Genomic DNA, 17,373 nt, shown 5'->3' on the forward strand with positions numbered 1-17,373 from the left:
AGCCCTTTACAGCTCACTCACGCCTCAGACCCCTGCTACCTAATACCCCCTCATTGGGCAGACAAGGAAAGGGGGCTCAGAAAGTTGAACTCACTCGACCAGGATCACTCAGCAAAAATCAAGAGCAACTGAATCCAAACCGGGCACCAATCACCTCCAAAGCCTTTTCTGTTTATAATTGAGAAAACAGGCCTGGGCTCTGAGCAGCGGCGGCCGGAGCGCTGGGGCGGGCCGCTCTGCTTTCCCAACGCCTCCCGCCGCGCCGCCGCCTCCTGCTCGGCCAGCCGCCGGCTTCTCCTCCCCAGACGGCCCTCAGCCCGCACGCCAGCCGGCTCCGTTACGGCGACCCGCAGTCCCAGCGTCGTGATTAGTGATGATGCACCAGGTTATGACCTAGATTTATTCTGTAGACCTAATCAGTATGCTGAGGATTTGGAAAAGGTTTTTATTCCTCATGGACTAATTATGGACAGGGCGGAACGGCTGGCTCGAGATGTGATGAAGGAGATGGGAGGCCATCACATTGTGGCCCTCTGTGTGCTCAAGGGGGGCTATAAATTCTTTGTTGACCTGCTGGATAACATCAAATGAACAGAAATAGTGATAGATCTAGACCTATGACTGATTTCAACAGACTGAAGAGCTCCTGTAATGACTAGTCAACAGGTGACATAAAAGTAATTGGTGGAGATGATCTCTCAACTTTAACTGGGAAGAATGTCTTGACAGTTGACGATATAATTGACACTGGCAAAACAATGCAAACCTTGCTTTCCTTGGTCAAGCAGCATAATCCAAAGATGGTCAAGGCTGCAAGCTTGCTGGTGAAAAGGACCCCTCGAAGTGCTGGATATAGACCAGACTTTGTTGGATTTGAAATTCCAGACAAGTCTGTTGTAGGATATGCCCTTGACTACAATGAATACTTCAGGAATTTGAATCATGTTTGTCATTAGCGAAACTGGAAAAGCAAAATACAAAACCTAAGATGAGAGTTCAAGTTGAGTTTGGAAACATCTGGAGTCCCACTGAAATCACCAGGAAAATGATCAAATGTTCTAGTTCTGTGGCCAGCTGCTTAGTAGAGCTTACTGAATGTATCCTCTAAGAATTTTATCCGTTTTGTATTTTAGAAAGGTCAGTGGCTGCATCCGCGAACTCTTTATTTGCACTATGAGCCTATAGACTCTCAGTTCCCTTTGGGTGGGTTGTTGTTTGACTTGTGAATGAAAAATCGCTTAAACCACACCACTATTTAATGACAATATTGAAATTGTATCTGTAAGAAACATTTAAAGAGAAGAATATATTAGTTTTTTAATTGGTATTTTAACTTTTATATATTCAGGAAAGAACAGAAGTGATTGAATATTGTTAATTATACCACTGTGCGTTTAGAAAAGAAGCAGTCAGTTTCATATCAGTGACAGCATTTAGAGGTATCGTCATGTCGGATAAACCATATGTCCTGGAATTATTTTAGTAGGTTTCAGTAGTATTAACTGTATTTTCCCGTTTGTTCAGATTATTTCTGGCGAATCTTTGTCAACAGTTCCTTTTAAATACGGGTCAGTAAGTTCTAAAAACCTACCACTTTTTGAAGTCTTCAATGTAAAAATCCTTAAAATAAAGGCTGTCTCTTTAAAAGAAAAAAAATAATTGAGAAAACATTCAAGGAGTATTTACAAATAAAATTTGAAAGAAAAAAAAAGAAGGAGTAGAATTAAAGGAGATAACTCAAGTTGGCATCGCACAGAGAAAACAAATTGAAAAGATATTTTTAAGAACGATATTAAAAATGATCAGGAGAGTAAGAGTTAAGTTAAAATTACCAATGTGTCTTTTGTGATGTTAAAAAAAATTCTATAGGTATACCTCAGAGATCCTGCGTTTTTGGTTCCAGACCACCACTTTCATAAACCAAATATCGCAATAAAGCAAGTCACATGAAATTTTTGGTTTCAAAGTGCATATAAAAGTTATGTTTGTATTATACTGTAGTCTATTAAGTGTGCAATAGCATTATGTCTTAAAAATATGGACATACCTTAATTTAAAAATAACTTATTGCTAAAAAAAATGCTAACCATCATCTGAGCCTTCAGCAAGTGGTAATCTTTTGGCAACTGTAACATCAAAGATCACTCATCACGGGCTTCCCTGGTGGCGCAGTGGTTGAGAGTCCGCCTACCGATGCAGGGGACATGGGTTTGTGCCCGGTCTGGGAGGATCCCACATGCCGCGGAGCGGCTGGGCCCGTGAGCCCTGGCCGCTGAGCCTGTGCTCCGCAATGGGAGAGGCCACAACGGTGAGAGGCCCGCGTACCGCAAAAAAAAAAAAAAAGATCGCTCATCACATCACCATAACAAATATAATAATAATTTAAACTTTTGAAATATTGAGAGATTTATCAAAATGTGACACAGACACACAAAGTGAGCAAATGCTGTTGGAAAAATGGTGCTGACAGATTTGTTCGTTAAAAAACCTTCAGTCTGTAAAAAATGCAGTTATCTGCAAAGCACAATAAAACGAGGTAGGCCTGTATTGTCAGCTCTGTCAAGAAAGCGGCCCAACTAGGACACTATTCCACCCAGCCCCAGCACATCAACATTCTGGTGCCCAGATTTGGGTTAAATCTTAACAGAGCTCCTTGGAGAGTTGCTGATTCCACGTCTTTGGGCAGGAAAATTCAAGACAGGCCTGCAGTAGCATGTTGCACAAAAGCAAAAGACCATTCCAAAAGGTCTGGGGTAGAACTGATAAGGTATAGGCACCTGCTTAAAAGGACATCACCAGCCCGCTTGTGATAATTCGAACACCAAAAAGAAAAGATAGCTAATAACAGTTAAAGGAAAGGGGATGAGTCTGTAAAGGCCACAAACATCAATGAATATGAAAATAAAAAGGGCAACCAAGTGAACAAGGCAACTGATATATTGCCTTAGGGAAAGGGGAAAATAATAGAGAGACATTTTTAATCCATCTTAAGAGGTAGGGGAGGGCGGGTGTGTATGACTGTTCTCTTTCTGGCACTAATACCTTTTATAAAGCACTGTATGAACATTTCTCTAAGTAGGGTGGCTATGAATAAGCCAACCGCATATGGAATGAGGAGGTAGGTAGAAGAACAGAAAAACCTCATGTTGTGGCCACAACTACCCCCAGGTAGGAGGAGGATCAGATCCTGGGCTGCAAAGTTAGTTATATATTGTCTTTTGTGAGCATTTAAGAGACTCTAATAGATTTGGTCTGCAAAGTTAAGAAAACTCTAATTAAATAAACCTGTAATCAAAGTTAAATGTGTACAAGAATTTAATAAAATTTCTGAGTTTCTAATTATTAGTTGTGTGAACACATAAGTATTCATATACACATACACAATTTAATAGACCCATATGCATATATATATACATATAAGAATTTTTAAGTTATTCAATCCATTTTAAAAATGACTAAATGCTAACAATTTTGGATTAAATTACTACTGATGCAGTTATGAGTTTGCAGATAACTGCAAATTAAGATGAGTTTCTGATCTTAATTTTTTAAAACACTGCCACTACCAGCCACTGAGCTTCTGTGGCAGAAGGCAGGCTGCTAACGAACAGCTTGCTGTCAACTACCCCCTCCCAAACCATCTCCACCTCATTTCAAGCACAGGAAAAGCAGGCACCCGTCCCACCTCCAGGGAGAAGGTGGGGACAGAACAAAGGCAGGAGACGGCACCCAACAGAGACCTACAGACTCAAGTGCACCCCAGCCTGGATGCAGTCCTCATTAAAATCACTCATACATCTGAGAAGGATACAGAGAAGAAACAGAGTTCGGATATGTTGCACGGTTCCAAGTTTGCTTCCTGCAACCTGGGAGGGCTGCACAGGGCATCTCACACCTGGGACCAGCAGGTCATGTAGCAGACGTCACAGGGTTCAAAACACAAACCAGAAGCTCAGAACACAAACCGTACCTCAGAACCACTACGGCCTGAGCCCATCACCCAGGAGGGGCGGATGGGCTACAAGCTGAGCTGTCATGTCAATTTCCCACCTGAGTCCGTTCCAACTTTGTCTTAGACATGCTGGATTCACATGAAAAGGAAAACGGTCAATCTGTACAGAATCGCTTGCCAAGCATTTCTGTTCTTAAAAGAAAAAGCAAAGATAAATCAGCATTGGAATCTGGAATGATGAGAAAGAGTGAAAGCTGGCAGGTGGCAGGTGACAAAGTAGGCCTAAGGGTCACCGGGTAATCTGCTCACTGGGATAAGTAGCTGGCTGCCCTGCTCACCAGACACTGTGCCCAGGGCTCCTGGTCCCGGTCGGTACCCTGCACGGATGTGGCTGTTTTGGACCTTCAGAGATAAGCCCCTTCAATTCTCCCGGACGCCTGGTGCCCAGGCCCACGCCTGGAGGGGAATGGCAGGGAGGCAGTGCCTTGACCGCGTGTCGCTGACATGTGGGGAGTGATGGTGCAGCCAGAGCTTCTCTGCTTCCATAATGGTTGGACTAGATCAACGGCCTTTGATTTTTTTGCCGTTGTTTAAATTAAATGTTACAAAATTAAAATGGGACGGAGAGCTGGTTTAACATGCAGGTTCCCAGACCCCATTCACTCCTCCCACACAAGCAAGGTAGACAACTCAGTACAGGATGCCAACGGAAGGCCTCAAGGGCATCTTGTGTTGGCCCAACCTGGTGCAAAGTCCCTGGTTAGGTAATGAAAGAAAATCAATAATCAGATGTCTTTGCTTCCTTAGCCAGAAAACCTCAGCTGAAACTCAAACAAGTCAAGCTCATGAAAGATTATAGGTACATAACAGGCACTCAATAAATACCTGTTGACTGATTCATTAATCATACTTTACAGCAAAAGCAAACAGTGAGATGCTATCTTGAAACTCTTATTTGCTTCATAACCTTCTCTTCTTAGGAAAAGGATTGTTCCAGATAAACTCAGAGGTGAAGTTGTCAGCAGATCATTTGCACTTGATACAGAGAGAGATTTCTTCTCGCGTCCAATGCTCCTTAACCAAAAAGTTAACAAAAAGCAGTGCTCTTAGAAAAGGAATCAGAAGGAGGCGTAACTACCTACATACCAACACGGCAACCCTCATGGCTGGTGTCCACTAAATGTTATGAGACTAGAAAAATTTACAGCACACAGAGTCATCTCCACTTGAGTTCAGGGAAGCATAACCTACAGACCACAGGACACAGGGGCAAAAATCACAGGAAAGAAGGAAACCTCATCTTGAAACTAAGCTACATCAGGCTAAGTTTCACTTGGGACCGTGACCTTGAGTGAAAGAAAATGAATTTTGAATACGTCGGACACATTTTTATAAATAAATAAGCTACTGACATATTCTAAAGCTGAGGGTTTGCTTTCTTCACGTTTACTAAATGTGTTTTATTCCTAAACTAGAATTTTTTTCTTATTTAGCTTCTCTGAGAGAATGGCTAATTAAGACATAAAGTGAGACCAGACAACCTAGGTTTGAAACTCAGCACCCCACCTTACTAGCTGTGTGATTTGGGGCAAGTTCCTTAACTTCCCTGAACCTCAGTATCCTCATCTGTAGAATAGGGAGAGCAAGACTATTTTATTCAGAGGTCACTGTGAGAATTAAATGAGATACTTGTAAAGCATTAAAAACAGTGCCTAGAGGCTTCCTTGGTGGCGCAGTGGAAGTCCGCCTGCCGATGCAGGGGATAGGTGTTCGAGCCCTGGTCCGGGAAGATCCCACATGCCGTGGAGCAACTAAGCCCGTGCGCCACAACTACTGAGCCTGCGCTCTAGAGCCCGCAACCCACAACTACTGAGCCCACACACCACAACTACTGAAGCCCACGCACCGACAGCCCGTGCTCCGCAACAAGAGAAGACACCACAACGAGAAGCCCGCGCGCCGCAACTAGAGAAAGCCCGCGTGCAGCCACAAAGACCCAACACAGCCAAAAATAACTAAATAAAATAAAACAGTGCCTGGCACACAGTAAGACTATCCTTTCTTCCTGTTGCACCATCGAATCCTAAATGCTCCATATTTATGGGTACATTTGCTGTGTGGGTCATTTTCATTTTCTGTGTTTCTCAGACTCAACAGGACTGAAAATCCACTTGACTGTTGAAATTTGTCTGAAAAGGTCATTCTACCACCTGGTAAAGGTGGAAACCCAAAGCTTTCTTGCCTCTTCTTAACAAGCCAGGTGAGGGCCAGATTTAAAAGGCAAAGCATCGTTTCTCTCCTCTGGGGGATGACATGTAGGAAAGGGAGATGAGTTTTATCCCACCCAAGGTGTCCACTCTGATCTGTGTAGCAATGGTGTAGGTGACCCTCTTGTCCAATGGTTCTCACCTGGGGGAGCGTATCAGAACCCCCTGGGGAACCACTTACCCTGATTCCCAAAGAGAACCACTGCCCTGATTGATGCAGAAAATAAATCTAAAATGAAAGGAAGGTTTACGTTGTCTTCCCACACACCTCACGACTGATTTAATACGCTGGTGAGTCTCAGTGGTGTGAACCATGGCGTGTCCTGGGTTACACGTGTAAACAAACAGATGAAATCCAAAAAGGACACCAGGTACAGAGCAGGGCTCCTAACCTCTGCTTCCACCGACCCCTGGGCCAGTCCGGCCAGGCTCACAGACCCCGCCTCAGACGAAAGATTTAGAGACGTAAAATAAAATACAAAGGACTACATAGGAAACCAATTGTATGTCAATGCAGTTATTAAAACTTCAAAAAGAAGTCTGCGATATACGTGCCTCTTTATCAATGCACATTAAATAACAAGATCAGCACATCTAATAACGAATGTAATTTCAAAGCAGTGATGAGTAAGGACCTTATTTCTTCTGTATCTGCTTCTTCTGTAGCATGACACGAAAATATCTGTGATTTCTACTGGTGGCAAAGTCACAGGCCCTGGTAATACCACTGTGCTTCGTTTTGTCTATGTTCACAATGAAAGTAAATGCTGCATTTCAGTTAGAAGTTTATGAAATTAAGGATGTCATTTTTTTTTCCTTTACAAGTTAACAGAACTCCAATTTCTCTCTACAGACTCTTTGGGGGTCCCAGGACCTCAGTTTGAAAGCCCTGCTCTAGAGGGTGCTGTATTTAAGTTAAGAGTTAACGCTTGATCGTTCATTTAATTGATATTTAGCAAATACCCACTTTGCTCTAAGCGCACGTACCACAGAAGAAAATACAGAATTAAGGTTAGACTTGAAGGCAACCATGCTCTAAGAACTTTCGGAATCTCTGCTCAATGTTTATTTTGATTTTCTAATTTTATCATAATTTGTGTTATGCACTGCCAAATCCAGCAGGATTTTTTTTCTCTCTCTCCTTTAAATATATCACTAGAAGCAAAACAAACAAATAATAACAAGCCACAATGTCTGTTCAAGTATACTGTTAAAAGGATGTTAGAAGCTATAGATCAGTGCTACGGAATAAATACTACGAGCCCTCCACACCTCAATTTCTTTGATAATAAAATCAGCCTGGCCCAAACTGTAGACATTTTACACGGATGAGATGAGCCAATTCATATGAAAGGTCTCTGACAACAGTGAAGTATTATCCTTGGGTGGTGTTCCAATCATACTGTGAATGTAAGTGATTAATCAGTGTGTGTATGAGGGACCCGGCAGCCTCCCTCAGCAGAAATGGCCAAGCGGAGTCCTGCAGGATCATAGGAGGGTCTGTTAAGGAAGAGTAAGTAACACACAGGGATTTCTGGAAAAATAACTCTGCTGTGAATTCTACTGTGAAGCAGTCTGGAGAAACCAAATACGAAACCTACCAGGGAGGTCACCCAGGACGCGGTTTTCCACACAATACCACATGTCCCTGGGCATACAGATACCGTGAGTAAACAAAAGTGACTTGTAATGAGCCTCCTCTAGGCTACAAGATACACTGGAAGTTCTGAAGCGTCAACTTGACCATTAGTTCAAGTCTAATGTGCTTCATCTCTGCCCTGGTGTAGACTATTCTATTTTTACTCCTATCAAAACTGACCGTCTGCAGTGCTCACAAACAGACTGTAGGGTTTGCATGAAGTATAAAAACACAGGCCAATTTAAACAAAATTCCTTCCTTACTAATATCTAATAGAGAAAAATGTGAAAATAGCCCAGATACATGCTAAAGAAGAAACTTGCAAGTTCGACTTGTTTATTATTAATGACTTCACAAATTCAAGAATATTGGAGATTGGTTTGTATTAGCAAAAATAATTACAGAAAACTTTACAGATGCACAAAACGCTGGGGTTTTTTCCCCCACTTTATTTATTTATTTATTTATTTTGAATAAGTCGGTTTTGAACCAAGTTATCTCGAAGTAGAAGCAGGACTGCTGTACTCTTTTTTTTTTTTTAAAGGTGACACAATGATACATGGATATGTAAATGATGTCACTTTCAAAGTGACATCACTAATTTAGACTAGGTTCAAATTAACTTGAATTTTAAGTCAGGAGGGTCAAAACAAAAGAGAACTGGTCTTCCCAATCTCACAGGGCTGCCGTGAATTTCTAAAGAGAAAAATTACATCAAAATTACATCTTGAGTGAACATCAGAGATATCATTGGTATGTTGTAAATCAACTAGACCTCAATCTAAAAACAAAAAAAGCAATATCACTGGTGTGAATTTTTTTAATTATCGTATATTTTTCAAACCTGCAAAATCAAGTTTCACATCCTTGTCATCACAAACACACTGAAAGAAGCCCCACCTAGTGTACTGCTCACCCTAACAGGTGTCAGCTCTGCAGCCCACGGCAGGACCAGTTTGCTGCTGCAGCAACATTTTGCCTCTCCTGAATAACCAGCTTAGTGGGCTTTCACACAGAAATCAGCAGCCTTGATATGTCAGGCTATGTCCTATAAACACTGAGCAGCCTAGAGATTCCCAATACCTTGGGTTTTAAATGCAGACAAGCTCCTCTCCAACACAAGTTTCTAAGGATTTACATGGAAGGAAATGGGAGCATTTTTTTTTTTGGCCCTGGCTAGGGAAGTCCCTGGGAGCATTTTCTTTTTTTTTTTTCCATCTTTTTTTTTGTTGTTGTTAGTAAACTTTTATTTAGTTAGTTTTTGGAATTTTATTTATTTATTTTTATACAGCAGGTTCTTATTAGTTATCTATCTTATACATATTAGTGTATATATGTAAATCCCAATCTCCCAATTCATCCCACCACTGCCCGCCCCCGCCCCGCTTTCCCCCCTTGGTGTCCATACGTTTGTTCCCCATATCTGTGACTCCATTTCTGCCCTGCGAACGTGGGAGCATTTTCTATTCTTCAATATGGTTAAGAGAAAGCTGGTTTAAATGAAAACTCATCCTTGTCCCCACTACTCTGACATTTCTATCCAGAAGACTCAAAGTCAAGGCCTTTTATGGGGCTAAATCCCACAGCCGCATTTCTTCAAGTACTTTCCACAGATGGCAGGCTGCAAGATGCAGCGGCCAGGACAAGCGCTCACGTGCGGCCATGGCTAAGGAGGACAGGGCATCACAAGAAAGGGGAATCACTCACGGAAGTACTTCAGCGTCTCCTCAATCTGCTCGGTCGTGAGGTCAATGTTGGCATCTGGAGAAATGAGGGGGGTATGAAGCCAGTCGTCGTGGTCATAACCGTAGATGGTGTCAGCTCTTAGCTTGTAATGGGGCAGCTGCTCCTCCAGCAGGCTGATGATCTCAACTTCCGGAAGGTCAGTGCTGTTGCACACGTCTGGAGGGGACAAGATGGAGAGATGAAAGCCCGACCTGGTGGTGGCCCCGCCGCTGCTGGTGGCCTAACCCTGGGGCCTACAGCCAGTGTCTTGGCTACTTACCCGCAGCACAGAGAGGCCAGATGAGGCCACATCAGAGATCCTTTTCCAATTTAAATTCTACTCTTGAAACTAGGAGTTATGCATGCTTACTGCCAGACCTACCTGAAATAGTTCCTGCTTGTTTAGCTGCCCACTTTCTGTGATGTAAAGCCAAGTTTCTTGCGCTTTCACCATTTGGGCTAAGTCTTTCTTTCCAACCCTTTCTCTGGCCATTCTCTCAATGACTCTACAATTAAGCCAAACCAGTTATAATTTCACCAATAGGCCAAACTTCTTCCTGCCACTATTCAAACCGTGTCTCCACAGAGATAAGATTTTGCCTTTGTTTGACTCATTCATTCACCTGTTCATCCTCCTGCATTTCCTTCCATCCACCGATCCATCCATCCATCACCATCCAACTACATCCTGAGTCCCACAGTCACAGGAGACGCGATGCAAAATGCAACAGTCATGGTCCTGCCTTTGCAACGCTTGTATCCTCATGGGGCTTCCAGCCATTAAACCAACAAGTGCCCCTCCGTCAAGGCACAGCTCGAATACCACCTCTCCCCCGACAGAATGGTGTTTTGAGCATACCAGGCAGTATTAACCTGTCTTCCTCAGGAAGAATGTGGACACCTTTGCCCAGAAGAAGGGCTATGCCAGAGACTTACCAAAATCCCCATCTCCTTCGTATTTAATAAGAAGGCTGCACGGCGGCCAAAAAAATTATGGAATCACAGGTAAAGAGGGCGTTCAGCGGCCAACCTCCCCCCTTCTGGGGCAGGAGCCCAGGGAAAGCACCTGCTAGCCGCCCCCCCCCCAAACCTCCTACCACTCCACGCTAACCGTTCTTGCTTAACTCAACATATAAAGCTTCACTGCAGGACATTTCGACTCAGGAAGTCCACATGGCTTTTCAAGTGCTTGTGGAAAGAGTTATAAGTGGAAAGTAAAGACATCTCAAATTTTCCTTGGAGCTCTGGGGACTGGAGGGGGACATGTGAACGCTCAGGATTCTCTGTCTCATGTGGGAAATGTCACAGCCAGCGCACTTGGCATTTCAGCCAGCCCCCACCAGGCTGGAGCTGCTCAGACACTCTGCAAAGGTCTGCGGAGAACAGAGAGATGCCCTCCCCTCGGTCAGGGCCAGCAGCCCAACCTCGAGGCAGAAGATGCCTCATATCTCTTTATCATCTCCCACCAACGACAAAACACCCTCCAAAAGGCTCCAGCTGAGCTCCTAACTAAGGAAGTACTTCCTCGTCTCACAGTCGAGTGGGGAGTAAGTTCCCACAAAGCTCATCTCGAGGTGAGGCCTCACAACCATAAAATGACGAGCATCTGGCTGAGGGGATACAGGGTCAAGGAGGGATGACACCCAAACGATGGCATCTCTTGGCTCACCATAGATCTGCTCCACAAAAGCCCACGCCAGCCTGTCCCTAGGAGAACGGGCAGGGTACCAACACATTCCTGCGTGACGCTCCCACACGACAGGCTAGAATCTTCTGGTGTCACTGCCATTTGGTGGTGGGAAAGGCAACGGACTCCAAAAAATAAAAATAAAATCCCTTCTAAGAACACCGTGTTACTTGTGAGCACACTGGCAGCTGCTCAAACGCTGAGACTCCCCTGTCCTTCCAGGTTCCCAGGGCTGAAGGTCAACATATTTACAGTGTGGGTCCTTGTGCCCGAGAGGTATCGTTTTCCTTAAAGTGTTTGATGACCAGTGAGATCAAGTATCCAAAGGTGAGGCTGTGTCAAAAAGCCTTTTTAAAAAACTCTGAATGTTTGATTTTTCCGTAATGTGACCCGCCATGTAAACGTCAACAAGTTTTCAGCTGTGTGGCAGGCCCAGAGAATTAGGAGACGATTATAAAGACTGCCCAGGGAGCTTTCCTGGACCCTGGCTGCAGGGCTAGGGGCCCCAAGGACCCCCTGTGGAGCGGGACACCACCTCTGCCACATGGAGAAGACACATCTGAGGCCTGAGGTTGGGTAAACATAATATGAGAGCCTTTGAGAATTCCCCCGGAAGGCTTTCACCGTGCCAAGTACCAAGCCAGGAGCCTTCAGTGCATTCTCTGACCCTCCCGGCAACCCGTGACGTAGCTAATATTTGCTATGACTGATAGGTGAGGAAGCTGATTCACAGGAGCTGTGGAATATCTTGTAGGGCAAGGTCACCTGGCTAAATAAGTGGTAGGTTGTGTGCGAGAAGCCTCAGCCGTCTGACTGTGAGCTGTGCCCTTCCCTCTGCCATCTGCTGCCCGTCTCCCAGGCGAGAGCACTAGAAATGCTGGGGGATTCCCAGGCTATTCTCAACGGGAAGTTTTCGTTCTCAACAGGTACAGATTTCCTAAGTATGGTAGAGGTGTCCAACTAGACACACTGACAAATCAGGGAGGTGTCTGGATGATTTTTCCTTCCAGAGCGTAGGAAGTAGAGACAAGAACTGAAGTAGCTTGTCTGCCAACCCACCCCCACCCCTGGCGCTTACTCAAGCTCAAGTGCGTGAAAGGGCACTGCTGGCCTCACCTGGAGGAAAGGAACCTTTGAATGCTCTCTACGGTCATCATTTCTCCACTGCTCCAGCTCACACTATTAACAAGCTATACCATGGAGTCTCGGGTAAGTCTCAAATGAAGGGCATCCACCTCCTGAGTGAACCCAGGCCCCGAAAGGTCCATGGCTTCTGGCAGATCGACAGCAACAGCAGCCCGGAACCCACCGACCCCCAGCCTGGCAAACCATCGAAGGCCAGGCTCACCCAGGCAAGTCGGGTGGACTTAGGCTCAGCATCCTCCCCTTCTCCAATTACAACAGCCCCATGGATGCCGGCTCCATCTGTGAAAAACACTTTTAAAATCACAGTATTGCCCTGCTTTAAAAACCTCCCAGCTCCCTATAAAGTGCTTCATGATTCAGCCCGCACTTTCCCAAGACAAAGTCTACTGACTGCTTCCCGATATCCAATTTCTGCTTCTTTCTTTCGGTAAAGTCACCCCGAAGGTGTGGCTGGGCACGTGGCCACGCAGCTAAAAACTACATTTTCCACCTTTCCTTGCAGTAAGGTCAGTCCATCTGCCTGGTTAACAGGATGTAAACAGAACTGCCGAGTCAGACCCTATCCAACTGTCGAAATGCAGAGATGGGGTGGTGCTGGAGGAGCCGCCTTCAACTGTATAAGTAAAGGCAGCACCTAGGGGGTTACCAGAGCAAACCTGGGTGCCTCGGACAAGCAGGCAGGGGCAGCACTCCTGGGCCATCTACCACTTGGACTTTTAAGAGAGAAAGAAATACACGTCTACCTTATTAAAGCCACTTCTCAAGTACCCCTTCAGTGAAGCCACACCAACTTTTTGCCATCCTCCAAACACATTTTTGCACAGACCTTGGTTTGGACACCAGCTGTTCTCGCTGTCTGGAATGCCCTTCCCTGCCAGCAAACTCCATCGCAAAATATCACTCACATTCACCCCATATTTCAAGCTTCCCTTGACCTCTCCCCTCTGGCTATGTGTTTAGTACAGAGATTATTTCACTACAATGTGACATGCGTTTTCTAACAGAGAGTCCCTGGGGAGGAGCTCTGAATTACCCCTTAACATCTAACCCAGCCCTCAGCATCACGCTGGGCAACAGGAAGTGCTCCGTAAGCGCTGGATGAATGATGGGAAAAAGGGAGGAAGAATCAGCAACGGGTGGCAAGCCTAGTCGGACAAACACCCAGCCTTTAGCATGGGGGAGGTGGAGCCATCTAGTGTCCATGTCTTTTCAAGTCTCGCTCAGTATCTCCGTCCAGCACAGAGGAAAGTCCCCACGGGGAAGTGAATGTCGCCTCAACCACTCAGCAAACGCAAATCCAATCCAATGTCCAGCATTCTTATAGCACCGCCCTGGGAGCAGAATGTAAGACCTCTTTTCACCTCTTCAGAGCTATAACCCTTCCTAGCTTTCTCCAAGGCGTAAGTTTGAAGCGGGTCCTCCTGTCCAAGGATGGGGGCTTCACTGAGGGCTGTGGGAGGTGGGAGAGGGCCCTGAGGGTCTGGGGCTGTAGGTCCAGCTATGTCCACTCTCCACCTGACTTGGGCTAGATCCATAACCCCCAGACGGGGCTTGAAGGGGACCCCTCCATCTAAGCATTTGCACTGATGCAAAGGTGACACGCCAGGTTCATGAAACGTGCCAGGCGCCCCAGATGATGCATACACTTTACAGCAGAGACTGCAGCTCTAAATTAGTGTCCAACGTTTAAAAATCAGAGAATCTCATGCAGAAATACAGATCCCTAGCCTGTTGGAAAAAGCCAGCATATCTAGGACCACACAGTTATAGGCTCTGAGTGGTGGCCACCTCCAGATGGGCGGGGGGGTAGCTCCACTGGGGTTTCTGGGCCTTCTGCCTGTACACAGGAGCTGAGGGCGCTGGGCCCAGGAGAACAGAGAGCTGCAAGGGAGAGGAGGACAGTATCCTGAACACTCCCCCAGGCTCCGGAGATCCTAGGAAAAACAGCAGGGGGAGAGGCGAGGATAAAAGGAGGGAGAGAGTGCAGTGCTGGACAAAGGGGAAAAGCTTGGCCAGAGAAAATCTGGCAAAATCAAAGTAAGAGAGGAACAGAAGGGCACAGGAAAGGAGGAAGGAGGAAAGCCAGACCCTGAGGCAGGCCAGCCAGCACCACGACTGCCACCTGCTGGCAAGTGCCTGAGGCCCTGGATGCAGCAAGAGCGGCTCCAGGAGTTCGGAGAATGGGCTCCCAGCCCTGGCCCTGCCCCCAACTTCGCCATGTCACCCGCAAGTCACGTCTTGGTTTATCTGGGACTTTGTCTCTCCATCTGTAGAACAAAGGCATCAGGTTGCAGAAAAGCTCTTTTTCTACCCAAAGTGTCTCTGAGCCACCAGGCTGTGTCTGGGGGTGGCCGCCACTCCCAGCACACCCCACCTCCACCGAGGGGGGCCCATAGCACCTGGATATGCCGACTTCTTCTGAGAAGGCGGGGATCTGTATTTCTACATAAGATTCCCTGATTTTTAAATGTTGGACGCTAGTTGGGAATTCTGTAAATACCTGAGGTCAAATTAAACACATGTGCCTCCGGTTTGCACGCCGGGGTTTCCCATCCTGGTGTCTAACTCTGGGCCTTGGGAGAAGGTTCCAGACTGCACTAAAGGTGACAAGCAAAGAACGTGACCCCAGCCCGCGCTTGAAGAAGTTCTGGCTAGGGTCCTAAGCCCCTGTCATTACCCATTAACCTTGGCAGTGACTGCAAACCCATAGCCATGTTTTAAAGTCTTCACAAGACGAGGCAGCTCACCTACTCAGCCGCCTGCAAATCATTCTGTACAGACTTGGAAACAACGCCTTTTTCTGGAGTTACTAGGATTAAAGGGCATGGGCTCAGAGACTCACACACAGGCCATACTGGTGCCAGGGACACACCTGATACTTTGCAACTGGTATCTGCCAGACGTCCTTCTGGAAAATTCTTCTCTATCATAGGGTCACATAGTTAAGAGCCTCACCTAAGCTTCGTCGGGGAACTCAGTGTTAGTAATTATTCTCTAGAATACCACAAAAGTTATGATTTCACCAACTACAAAGGGACCTTTAGAACTAGAAATCACTGGCTCAACCACGTCATTTAATAGAAGAGGGCTGCACTCAGAGAGGCTGAGGAGGTGGCTGAACGTCACACAGCAGCCAGTAACAGACGTGAGACCGAGGCACGGTCCGCTGCATGGCCCCCCGCACCAGGAGCCTCAGGAAGCGGCAGGACCACCCCGCAGGCTGACATTCTCCACTGTTTACCCAGCACCTTGCCTGGTAACCAGTAAAATGCTCAATAAACATTCTGCTGAACGATACAAACCACTTGTATCTACTCCTGCATTTCACTGCCTCTCACAAACCAGCAGGCAGAGCAGGGGGAAGGGCGGGAACACATTTACAAACCAGGAAACCACGGTCCCAAAGGTTACACGAGGAGCCCAAGTCATTCCACTAGGAAGGGACTGAGCCCACTGCACACGCACCCCTGCCCCCCAACACCGTCCCCCCAACTCTAATCCACACGCGACTCGCTGCTACTCTCTGCGGCCCCTTGAGAGGATCACCTAGGGAAGGAACCTGCAAGAAAGCATTTCTCCTCCCTTCACTCGTTTGTGGGCATTTCAGCAGAACTGGGGGACCCTCCCGAGAACTGAGCCTGGGGTGATGGTGCCCCGGGGCAGACAGCACTTCTGTAATGGGCTCTTTATATGCTCCTTCGGTTCTACCACAGACCTTCTGTGCCAGGATCTATGACGGTGGGATCCAGGAGCTGGCTTTTACGTCAAGTTCTCCAGGGGGATCTCGCCCATCAACATTTGAGAGTTGACAGCCCCTTGTGATTTTCATTAACTAAATTTGCTTTCTTTAAAAAAAACTGAGAAATAAGGCCTGTGGCTCAACGTTCAAACGGTCTAAAAGGGCAACGTGGTCCCCTCGCGCGTCCCTCCCACGCACCTGCACTCTCCCCACTTCCACCGGAGACTTCTCAGACCCCTCCCCAGGGCTGGCGTGAGCTCACACCCAAGCCAGCCTCTCCCAGCCCTGCCACTTACAGAAGGGGACACTGAGGCCCTGCCAGAGGTGCGGGGACCTGGGCGAGATCTCGTGGCTGAGCAGTGTTGGCACTGGACGCCAGGTCTCCCAATGCCTTCCTGTCCCCACCATCCTGAGTTCACCTCCCGCTCACATTCCAGCCCCACAAGGACATGACGGGGACAAGATTTCTCTCCTCTTCCTTGATGCCTCGCTGTGAGCAGTAACCAGTGTCTCCAGAGACACTCGCATGGAAGCAGAGAGGCCAAGGTAATCAGGATTCAGAGAGAGAAACAAAACCTGACGCTGGAAGGGCCGTGGCCTTACCTGCCACCAGAAGTGACTCTTTCTAAGAAAAAGGATAAACAATGACCCCGGTTCAGTTCCACACAGATGGGGTGTCAGGTTCTGAGCAGTGGCTTGATCACACACGACACCAGCTCCCCATGACAGCAGCACAAACGGAGACGGCCGAGCCGCCCAGCGGCCGCCTTCACGAGCAGGGTCTCCAACACAAGGCTGAAGTGCCGCCTCGTGCAACTGAACGTGGCCCCGTCCACTCAGACTCGCCAGCGTGTTGTGCAACCAGAGGGCAGGAAGAGGCGGGACAAAGCAAAGTCAGAAGAACCCTGCTATGGAGGCCCCCGGATGTCAAACTGATTGCAGTGTTTTGCAGAAATAGTGACTCCAAGGGGCTTGGCACAGAAATCTACAAAAGCAGACGATACCACATTACAAGATAGATTGATTCTAACACTAAGACATAAAGCTAGAACTGCACAGAAATTTTATTTTAAAAGGAAAAATTAATGTGTTAATTTTGAGTTAAACCTGCAGGAAAATGCTCAAAATATGGGGTGGGGTGGGGTGGATTAATATTCATTTGAATTTGTTTTACTAGGAAATAAATAGAAAAAAATACTTTGGTTTTCCAGTTTTCTT

At 46.5% G+C, this 17,373-nt stretch overlaps 1 protein-coding gene and 1 pseudogene across 16 annotated transcripts in view; one reads left to right on the forward strand and one right to left on the reverse strand.

Moving 5' to 3' along the window:
* The window catches only part of TRAK1 (trafficking kinesin protein 1), a 103,653-nt gene that overhangs the window by 67,433 nt on the left and 18,847 nt on the right, over positions 1-17,373 (reverse strand). For 15 of the 16 annotated variants that reach the window (XM_067753967.1, XM_067753958.1, XM_067753959.1 and 12 more), the window contains exon 2: positions 9,566-9,760. Coding sequence is in view for 12 of the 16 variants with exons in the window: in XM_067753958.1 (XP_067610059.1) it covers positions 9,566-9,760 (195 nt within the window). In the remaining 4 variants the exon portion in view is untranslated. Of the gene's footprint in view, positions 1-9,565; positions 9,761-16,758; positions 16,958-17,373 lie in introns of those variants that run through there. The other variant, XM_067753963.1, reaches the window with a different exon arrangement.
* Positions 335-1,653, forward strand: LOC137233090 (hypoxanthine-guanine phosphoribosyltransferase pseudogene; annotated as a pseudogene).

The sequence above is a fragment of the Pseudorca crassidens genome, chromosome 10 (assembly GCF_039906515.1).
Source record: "Pseudorca crassidens isolate mPseCra1 chromosome 10, mPseCra1.hap1, whole genome shotgun sequence".
Lineage (NCBI taxonomy): Eukaryota > Metazoa > Chordata > Mammalia > Artiodactyla > Delphinidae > Pseudorca > Pseudorca crassidens.